Below are 10,675 nucleotides of genomic sequence, written 5' to 3' on the forward strand. Positions count from 1 at the left end.
TTGATCACACTGCACGTGACATGACATACGCCACGTGACAAAGGAGCAGTTGATCACACTGCACGTGACATGACATACGCCACGTGACAAAGGAGCAGTTGATCACACTGCACGTGACATGACATACGCCACGTGACAAAGGAGCAGTTGATCACACTGCACGTGACATGACATACGCCACGTGACAAAGGAGCAGTTGATCACACTGCACGTGACATGACATTAGTTCTTCACCAGCAGAACGGCTTCTCACTCAGATGGCCGCAGATCGCCCGCCAGCACCGTTGTCCTCCTCCGCGTGCCACACTCAGGCGGCCCGTTCAGTGCCGCTGCTTCGCCTGGTGGGGTCCGGAGCCGTGTACGGAGCCGGAGCCGGAGCCGGAGCCGGAGCCGGAGCCGGGTCGGGTGTCGTCGTGCCGGACGTTGCCTGCTTCCGGCGGGGGCAGGGCGGCCCGCAGCAGGCCGGCCCGTCGTCCTAGCCGCGCCCAGGCAGTGCGGGCCTGCTCCGTCCTGCGCAGGCTCAGCACCAGCTCCAAGGTGAAGACGGCCACGGCGGCCAGGCCGCCCGCCACGAGCACGAGCAGCGCGGCCGAGAGATCCCGCAGCGTGAGCGGTCGGGGCGCCGCCGAGATGTCGGGCTCGTCGAGTCGCGCCGCGCGCAGCCACAGCTCCACCAGGCCCGACTGCAGCAGCTGCATGACCGCGTCGTTCAGCTGCGACACGAAGCAGGCTCCTTGGCGCACCGGCCACGCCAGGCCCGTTTGGAAGAAGCGCGCGCGCGAGATGTAGAAGAGGTCGTGATCGGGGCGGCGCCAGAGCGCGTGGCGCAAGTGCGAGAGCTCGTTGATGTAGGCGGTGTGGTTCTCGAGCGGCGCAGTGCTGCTCGTCAGCTGCTCGATCGGGAACAGCGACATCTTATCGGGGATGCGGCCGAGGACGGACTCGCTGCCGCGGAAGGACTCCAGGTAAACGGTGGCGGCAGTGCCGCTCGCGGACTTCACTCGGAACCGCGACAGCGCCAGCGCCTCCAGCGAGCCGATGGGCCGGCCGTACACGGGCACGGACAGCTTGGACGTCAGCATCGTTTGGTAGTAGATGCCAATGATGACGCAGAAGAAGGCCCAGAGCAGGACGAGCAGGCGGCTGGAGCCGCGGCGCGGGTCGCGCATTTGGTGCTGGCCAGTGATAGCGCCCCAGACCAGGAAGCCGGCGGCACCGAGCCGTCCCCAGCGGCCGCGCTCACCGCCCACCAGGCCCGGCACGACCCAGAAGATGAGCGTGACGACGAGCACCGCGGCGGCCAGTAGCGTCCAGGTCTTGCCGTCGAACGGCGCGGCGATGACGACCCAGCGCGGCAGCAGCGGCGGCCGGCGCAGCAGGAACGATACCGGCTCCTGGTGGAACGGGTACGTGACGTCCACCACGCGGCTGCGGGCCAGCGTCACGGAGATGTCGCCGATGGCCATGTCCGCCTGACCGTCCACCACCATACCGATCACTCCCGTCCAGGAGCCGTCGTCGCGCTCCACGCCGAACAGGCCGTCAAGCTCGGCCGGCTCCACCAGCTCGTAGCGGAAGCCGAGCGCGCCGGCCACCGCATCCAGCATGTTCACCTCCACGCCGACCGTGCGTCGCCGGCCGCCCACCGTCTCGTAGCGCGCGTAGATCGTGTCCACGGCCGCCGTGGTGGCCACGCGCAGTGTGCGGCCCCGCAGCCGGCTGTGGTTCGGCAGGAACCAGCGCGGCGGCGGTCGGCCCGCCTCCGGCTCGAACAGCAGCGATGAGCGCAGCGAGCGCTGCACGCAGTCGATCTCGTGCGTGAACACCTGCACGGACGCCAGGTCCTCGGCCACCATGACGGCGGAGATGGCCTGCGCCTGGTCGAAGCGCACCAGGTGCAGGCTGACGGAGCGGCTGATGTTCTTCGCCGGCTCGATGACCAGCATGCGCCGGCAGCGGTTGCCCCAGCGGCGCAGCAGCTGCGCCGGCTGGTGCGACTTGACGCGCCGCCACGACTCGTCGCGCAGCCAGAGGAGGCAGGTGCGCGCCGGCTGCATGGTGGGCGACCAGCGCAGCCGGCCGGCCGCCGCCGCCAGCTGCAGCGAGCGCGCCGCGCCGTGCAGCGCCCGCAGCGCGCCAGCCAGCAGCGCGTGCTCGTCGAACACCAGCACCACGTCGTCGCCGGCCGTCATCCAGCCCAGCACGGCGGCCAACTGGGAGAGACGGGCAGGCGGCGTCGGCTGCCAGAGTGGCGACGTCAGGCCGGCGGCCGGCCCCACCAGCCAGACGACCATCAGCCAACGCATTCTGGTGCCGACTGAGGCGCGCCGGCCGGGCGGCGGCTGCGCGGGACCTTCGGCGCACTGCCGGCTTTACCTGATCATTCATGTGAGCTGAAAACCATGGGTTGCACGGGGCAAAGTCGCCCATGCGTGGCATTTGAAACCGAATTCTGGATAGACATGCGTTCCTGAGACTCATGTCGCTCGTCACGGGTTTACTGCGGCAAGTCAGATTGCGCCTCAACCGGGACCTCCAGCTTCACCATGCCAAGGAAGTTGAACCTATTTCCCAAATCTCATGAATGGGTGAGCCCACTCCACAGCCGATAGCGAACCGGGTTAAAAGAGCTACGCGTGGCGTAGAATAAAATTGAACAAGAGGAAGAGCCCGATGCAGTAGACGTTGTACCTCTCCAGAAATATTTCCTTATGTCCAATGCTGGGAGAACTGGTATGCGCCCATCATAGCCACCTATCACATGTGATAAACTGTGCTTACGCTAGCGAAAGCAGAAGTTTCGTGGCTAGATCATATCGAGAGGTAATTGACTGAGATGGATAAATTCCAAAAACTTAAAACGATTAAGAGGTCATGACATGTCTGTCATGTCCTAGCACACGCTCGGGTAGCTGGTTAGATACCCTTCGCTCGGGTGGCGTGGTTGGATATGATCCCCTGAGATCTCAGAAATTACGGAAGTTAGAGATACCAAATGCACAGGATGTGTTGGCCTGCGCATGAACTAAACGTTTCCTAGGTCATGACCTTTGGTCAAATAAGTCTAAGGGAGGTCAAACTCCAGATTGGTGTCCAAAGTGCCCCCAGACCTGTTCATGCAACTACCGTGGACCTAGATATCTGTGCTAAGCAAAAGGCTACTGGTGCTCATTTAAGATCAGTGACCTTGCTTCACCTTAAGCAGGTCATGGTGACCAAAATCATACAAGACTGTTTTGTTTTTTGCATTTGAATAAACGTCGAAAACGTCGAAACGTCGAAATAAATTACGCTAGGCAGTATCCTCCTAAAAACAAAATGTTGACCCGAGTCATTATATGTCAGCGACCTATTCTGACCATTAAGAAGTCCATAGAAGATGTATAATGCGGTTCCTATTACCTATAGATTGAAAATGGGCCCCAGAAACTATCCCATTCAGCAAGCTCTAGATTAAAAAATATGATGGTTCTTACATTGACCTGATCTTCATACCTGACTGTCGGTCAATGTCATTTGTTAATTTAATTGTTGTAGTGCTCTAGAAAGTGTCTCAGAGATGTGGGGCTGGTCTAACACTCCGTTGTTGCGTCAGATTGATCTATTCCCTAGACATTTTCTTCGCTGAACCAATGACTTAATTTTGACCTGCCGTAGGTCAGTGACCTGACAAATTACATCTAAGTTTTTTAAAGGCAAAGATTCACTATCTACTTGTCTACAGCTGTGTAAAATTTGGCGTGGTTACGCCACGCCGTTCGGAAATCATTCCGGAAAAACATTCGGGGGGGGGGGGGGCAATTGACCCGCGACCGCTCAATGACCAGACTTCCCTGATATGTGCCAAAGAAAGTCCCGATGTATCACCAAGAAGATTGAGTAACTGGGCATCCGGGCAGAGGAATAAGACGACCATCAATGACTTGCTTGCAAAAGCAAGAACAAATATTTCCTAAATAGAATAAGTTGAATTGTCAACGGAATTTATTGACACTCAGAAATTTAGAAAAGCATAGTTATTTACGATGTGTTTTGTGGCCCCATTTTCAAGCAGCTTGAAATGGGAAAGGAAAACGCTCATCGGGCCTATAGAATGAGCGCATTCAGAAATGTATGTTTGCATTAACGTTAAACGACTATTCGGTTAATTTGTAGAATTAACACAACGCTCCACTTGTGTAAGCTAATGGCAAAGAGTCTTCAAGTTTTCCGTACGTCAAATATAGCACGCACATATGAACAGATTACTCAGATGGTCTCCGATGGTCTCAGTAGCCTATTCTTGTGAAGTGTGAACAAACTGAGGTTTATGGCCCCGAGAGTGCATAGAAAGACTGGCGTCTTAACCGGGTTTTTTGCCTTCCCTGGCGCCCTCCAGCCGACAAGGTTACGGTTTTAACTGAAGCTAAAATGACTTCCGCCACGTCTGCCACGGCGTTCTCCGCCTATGCTAACCAGTTGCGACGCCGGGCATCGGAGTGACCGTTAGGTAAACAGTCTTTAGGCTACATGTAGCTTGTTTAACCGCCACAACACCCGGATCATGAATCGTTTAAAGCTTGTTAAAACGCTTGTTTAAACGTGTCTCGCGCAGCCGCGCACTCATGCTTTGGCCGCTGCCGCAGCCGCCTGTCGACGGGCACAAGCTGTGCCGCATGGCACATACTGCGCCGCTGAGCACGGCTTCTGTTGCCTGGGGCACACGGCGCCACCTGGTCGCACGGGGTCGCCGACAGTGAAGTTAGGTGCTCGGCTTCATAACGCACCGCTCAATGTACGCGTCTGTAGGGGAAGTCCAACAGAGGGCGTTCTTAAAGACCCCCCCCCCCCCCCCCCAACAAGCTGGTCTGCAATAGAAGTGTGAAATAGGGCTGATTGGAAGCTGTCGAGCGTATTCTAAGTAATCGTACTGCCTTTGACATATCAATCAGAAAACGCGGCAACTTGGCCTTAAGAATCAACAAGTGCTCCTGTTGCTAGCACATTCTGTCGGATTGCAATGCAAGATAGGGATGTTCTGAATCGGTGCCGTTTGCAGTGGGTCGGCGAATCTGGAGACGCGACGACTCTGTTGGAACCGGGAAATGTTAGCCTGGATCGAGGGCGCTGCAAACTGGCGAAGGTGCCGGTAGCAGTCAGATCTTGCCGACTGTGCACTGCGCTATTGCAGTGGTGCATCTGCTCTGCTCGCGATGCGGTATTGCCGACTGGTGTTTAGAACATGTTGCAAGCAATGGCAATGCAGCACTTATCACTTCGCCATCGAGCACCCGGACTGCATCGCAGTGGCATGGAATAACGCTTTTGAACTCGTCCGTGCATTGTGGCTACATGGCGAGCTGCTTCCCGCCGGATCGCCCGTACAATAGCATGTCGGCGGTGGTCTAACCACCATACAAAGACACGAGGGCCATCTGGCAAGACCTACAAAGGCGAGGACATCGGGCGGCGGGCGTCTTCAGCGAGGTCCGGCTTATGAAGAGTCGTTCGCACGACCCCGCCAACGCATTGTTATGCTGCGCCACAGTCCGCAGCTGACGGGTCTCTGTCTCCGCCGCCCTTTGAACGGCATAATAGTGCACTATATCGACAATGGCTTTGCATGGATTGAGCGTCATCACCTCGAACAGCCATAAACGGGACCAAAAATGTTAAGCTGATGCTTGAAGTGCTCTTCCACTGGTGATGTGTGCGGCTGCGTGAGCTGTTTGTGCAAATATATTTATGTGCAGCAAAACTACGTAGATATAGCGCTGAGATGTGGCTGGTCGGGGGGCGGAGTTGACGGCCGGAACACTTGCGCACCTAAACGCATGGCCTTGCCGGGATGTTAAAAAAGAGCTCGGAAACAACGGGGCAGGTCAGAGCTGTTGCCTGCTACCACCATCCCTGAAAATGAATAGCTTTACTCTCCGGTGTTGCCTGAAAATAATCGAAGTGAGAATCGCGTTTGTCTCCCGTCCCCCTGCCCTGACTCCCCTGGGATCCAGCGTCACAGCCGCATCGCCTGGCCCCTGCCGCCGTTCCGGGGCGGTAGCCATGCCCGATGCAGGGTCCAGCGGCGCGCCCGAGCAGCCGGACACGCGCATCTAATGACGTGTCAACACGCCCGCTGTTCGAGGGCCGCCCCAGCATTGTGATGGCTCCACGCGTACATGTGTGCCGATTGATGCAAGACAATTAGTCGGGGCAGAGCAAACACTTGCGAGTGTGGACAAATGCAGCCTAATGCAGCCTGCACTTACAGTGACATTGGATAGAGGCAGCCTGCGTAATACAGGCTGCCGTACTGTAACGTTGGATATAGGCGGCCTGCGTAATACAGGCTGCCGTACTGTAACGTTGGATATAGGCGGCCTGTGTCATACAGGCTGCAGTACAGCGACATTGGATAGAGGCAGCCTGCGTAATACAGGCTGTCGTACTGTAACGTTGGATATAGGCGGCCTGTGTCATACAGGCCGCCGTACTACAATGTTGGATAGAGGCAGCCTGCGTAATACAGGCTGTCGTACCGTAACGTTGGATATAGGCGGCCTGTGTAATACAGGCCGCCGTACTACAATGTTGGATAGAGGCAGCCTGCGTAGTACAGGCTGCCATACTGTAACGTTGGATGTAGGCGGCCTGCGTACTACAGGCCGCAGTACAGTGACATTGGATAGAGGCAGCCTGCGTAATACAGGCTGCCATACTGTAACGTTGGATATAGGCGGCCTGTGTCATACAGGCCACCGTACTACAATGTTGGATAGAGGCGGCCTGCGTAGTACAGGTCGCCGTACTGTAACGTTGGATATAGGCGGCCTGTGTCATACAGGCCGCCTTACTACAATGTTGGATAGAGGCGGCCTGCGTAGTACAGGCCACCGTACTGTAACGTTGGATATAGGCGCCCTGCGTCATACAGGCCGCCGTACTACAATGTTGGATAGAGGCGGCCTGCGTAGTACAGGCCACCGTACTGTAACGTTGGATATAGGCGCCCTGCGTCATACAGGCCGCCGTACTACAATGTTGGATAGAGGCGGCCTGCGTAGTACAGGCTGCCATACTGTAACGTTGGATATAGGCACCCTGTGTCATACAGGCCGCCGTACTACAATGTTGGATAGAGGCGGCCTGCGTAGTACAGGCTGCCATACTGTAACGTTGGATATAGGCGGCCTGTGTAATACAGGCCGCAGTACAGCGACATTGGATAGAGGCAGCCTGCGTAATACAGGCCGCCGTACTGTAACGTTGGATATAAGCGGCCTGTGTCATACAGGCCGCCGTACTACAATGTTGGATAGAGGCGGCCTGCGTAGTACAGGCTACCTTACTCTGACGCACTGTCGCTACACCACAAACGTGTGAAAACATAGAGCCATGCCAGAAAAGCTCACTTTCTGCCAGAAATAGACCGCCTTTGGGCTCCCCGAAAGGTCGGAGGGTCCGGTCGATGGAGGGCCCCACCAGTGCAGTCGGCGATGTTCTGTGGTCTCGACCAGTACCAGACAGGAGTAAGTGGGTCAATTTCGCGTCGCCACCGGCCAAGGGTCTGCACGGTTCTCCTATTGTCGACCCGCCAGCTGTCTGTTCTCTCAGTATTGTCTAGCGACAGTCGAAATGCTGGCGGCGACTCGGTTGCTGTCAGTCGTGTACACAGAGGACACAGCGCCACCGTCAGCTGTGAAACTTTGAAATTTATTTCGTGTCGTTCATGGAGGCAATTATCACATCATTTGGCAGAGAGCAGACAGGACATGGCGGCGGGACTTACCAGTAAATATCACACTTCCAACATCATGGCCGTGTAAATGTCAATGGTCTTCTTCCGGATTTTTACGTTCTACCTTGTGAAGATACAACACCCGCAACCAGAGCTCAGCAACCTGCCCCTGGAGCACGCTGCACCATTTGACACCAGCTGCGTTACCAGTGCACGGAGCGTTACCAGGAGCATGCTGTACCGTCTGACGTCAGCTGCGTCACCAGCGCGCGGCGTGTCACCAGGAGCATGCTGTACCGTCTGACGTCAGCTGGGTCGCCAGCGCGCGGCGTGTCACCTGGAGCATGCTGTACCGTCTGACGTCAGCTGCATCACCAGTGCACGGCGCGTCACCTGGAGCACACTGTACCGTCTGACGTCAGCTGCGTCACCAGCGCGCGGCGTGCCACCTGGAGCATACTGTACCGTCTGACGTCAGCTGCGTCACCAGCGCGCGGCGTGTCACCTGGAGCATGCTGTACCGTCCGGTAGGGGCGCGGCGCTGCCGCTCCAGCCGTGGCGCGCTCGGTCCGTTTCTCGTGCCCACAGGAACCAGTCTCCCAGCGATCGGTGCATCGCATCGTTGACTGTCGCTGCAGTCTGCGCTCAGCTGACTACCGGCCGCACTCGGCGGGTAGCTGCTACCGCATCCCATGGACTCGGCAGGACCCGGCTGACCTACTGACGTTGCCAAGCGCCCCGTCATCCATGTCCTACGCTCACCGGCGATGTGCCTCTCCCCAGACTGGACTTCGAGGAGTTCCAGACCCGCGGCCCGGAGCTGGCCGGCCCCGACCAGGGCACGTGCGACAGGTCGTACCTGAACCTGGGCGGCTCCGGCCCTGACCTGCACGTCGCCAGCGGCAAACTGTGCGGTCAGCTGACCGGGCAGCACGGTAAGCAGGCGTGGCGCAGCTGGACGGGCAGCACGGTAAGCGGGCGTGGCGCAGCTGGACGGGCAGCACGGTAAGCGGGCGTGGCGCAGCTGACCGGGCAGCACGGTAAGCGGGCGTGGCGCAGCTGTACGGGCGGCACGGTAAGCGGGCGTGGCGCAGCTGACCGGGCAGCACGGTAAGCGGGCGTGGCGCAGCTGACCGGGCTGCACGGTAAGCGGGCGTGGCGCAGCTGGACGGGCAGCACGGTAAGCGGGCGTGGCGCAGCTGGACGGGCAGCACGGTAAGCGGGCGTGGCGCAGCTGGACGGGCAGCACGGTAAGCGGGCGTGGCGCAGCTGACCGGGCAGCACGGTAAGCGGGCGTGGCGCAGCTGGACGGGCAGCACGGTAGGCAGGCGTGGCACAGCTGGACGGACAGCACGGTAAGCGGGCGTGGCACAGCTGGACGGGCGGCCGCGGCGCGTGGCCAAGGCTGGAAATTGTCGTCGTTTGCCCCGGTAGCGTTATTTAGCGAGAAGGAAAAAAACGTAACAAATGCTTCGTAAGGATGAGCACAATTAAATGGGCAAATATTGAGCATAATAAAGCAGGTATCCATCATGGCAGCTTTCACAAAGGGTTTCTCATCATCTCTGTCTTCAAACTTGCATGTTAGTCGTTGCAACTTACATGTCATATCTGGGCCTAGGGTGATGAACCCTAAAAGCAAACATCAAAGCATCTGGGGACTCTGTACGGCATGCACTAGTTTACTCACACTCATGTTTCCCTTCATTGAGGCGACCGTTCGACCCGTTGTCATTTACCTGTTTTGCTGGTCATCAGCGTGGGTCAACGGGACTCTGGCTTTTTCTTGGTGCAAGTTTAATCGATTCTGTGTCGCCGGTTCTCACTGTGCTCACGGCCAGCGGTAAGCGTAGCCAGACTGACAGTGGCTGTGTGCTGACCGCGTCACGTCCGCTCCGATGATGGCTGTGTGCTGACCGCGTCACGTCCGCTCCGATGATGGCTGTGTGCTGACCGCGCCACGTCCGCTCCAATGACGGCTGTGTGCTGACCGCGTCACGTCCGCTCCGAGGATGGCTGTGTGCTGACCACGCCACGTCCGCTCCGAGGATGGCTGTGTGCTGACCGCGTCACGTCCGCTCCGATGATGGCTGTGTGCTGACCGCGCCACGTCCGCTCCAATGACGGCTGTGTGCTGACCGCGTCACGTCCGCTCCGAGGATGGCTGTGTGCTGACCGCGCTACGTCCACTCCGAGGATGGCTGTGTGCTGACCGCGCCACGTCCGCTCCGATGACGGCTGTGTGCTGACCGCGCCACGTCCGCTCCAATGACGGCTGTGTGCTGACCGCGCCACGTCCGCTCCAATGACGGCTGTGTGCTGACCGCGTCACGTCCGCTCCGATGATGGCTGTGTGCTGACCGCGTCACGTCCGCTCCGATGACGGCTGTGTGCTGACCGCGTCACGTCCGCTCCGAGGATGGCTGTGTGCTGACCGCGCCACGTCCGCTCCGATGACGGCTGTGTGCTGACTGCGCCACGTCCGCTCCGATGATGGCTGTGTGCTGACCGCGTCACGTCCGCTCCGATGACGGCTGTGTGCTGACCGCGCCACGTCCGCTCCAATGACTGCTGTGTGCTGACCGCGCCACGTCCGCTCCAATGACGGCTGTGTGCTGACCGCGCCACGTCCGCTCCAATGACGGCCGTGTGCTGACTGCACCACGCCCGCTCCAATGACGGCTGTGTGCTGACCGCGCCACGTTCGCTCCGATGACGGCTGCGATCGGTGCAGTCTCTGGTCGTCAGGGTCAGACGTCTAACCTCCAGTGCACCTCCAACGGAGCCGTTTTGCTGGTGGTCGGTGCACGCGCACCTGCCTAACTTCATTCTCTGTCAGTGTGCGTACACCTGTCTGCTTTGCCTATTATCAAAGTTCGCACACCTGTATTTTTCCGCTTTTCATCAGTGAACTGACATTACTTTGTCCTGACATTGTTCCTCGGGACCCCGGACCCCTTG

The 10,675-nt window shown here is 58.4% G+C and overlaps 1 protein-coding gene across 1 annotated transcript; it reads right to left on the bottom strand.

Annotated features, from left to right (window-relative positions):
• Positions 1-320: 320 nt before the first annotated feature.
• Positions 321-1,946, bottom strand: LOC119102404 (glutamate receptor-like). The gene is made up of 3 exons (XM_037225774.1): positions 1,389-1,946; positions 573-1,316; positions 321-530 (listed from the first exon to the last, which is right to left on the bottom strand). Exons 1-3 carry the CDS (start codon positions 1,944-1,946, stop codon positions 321-323), a joined length of 1,512 nt encoding a protein of 503 aa, XP_037081669.1.
• Positions 1,947-10,675: the final 8,729 nt, after the last annotated feature.

This window comes from Pollicipes pollicipes, unplaced genomic scaffold (assembly GCF_011947565.3).
Source record: "Pollicipes pollicipes isolate AB1234 unplaced genomic scaffold, Ppol_2.1 Scaffold_5724;HRSCAF=6776_pilon_pilon_pilon, whole genome shotgun sequence".
NCBI classification, from domain to species: Eukaryota; Metazoa; Arthropoda; class Thecostraca; order Pollicipedomorpha; family Pollicipedidae; genus Pollicipes; species Pollicipes pollicipes.

Excerpts from the sequence above, each read along its gene's own strand:
- LOC119102404 (XM_037225774.1), bottom strand. The coding sequence starts at position 1,946 with ATGCTGGTCATCGAGCCGGCGAAGAACATCAGCCGCTCCGTCAGCCTG. Across the intron at positions 1,317-1,388 it reads ACCCGTTCCACCAGGAGCCG|ACCTGGACGCTACTGGCCGC; the intron begins GTATCGTTCCTG and ends TTCGACGGCAAG. Across the intron at positions 531-572 it reads CGGCCGCGCTGCTCGTGCTC|CTGGTGCTGAGCCTGCGCAG; the intron begins GTGGCGGGCGGC and ends TTCACCTTGGAG.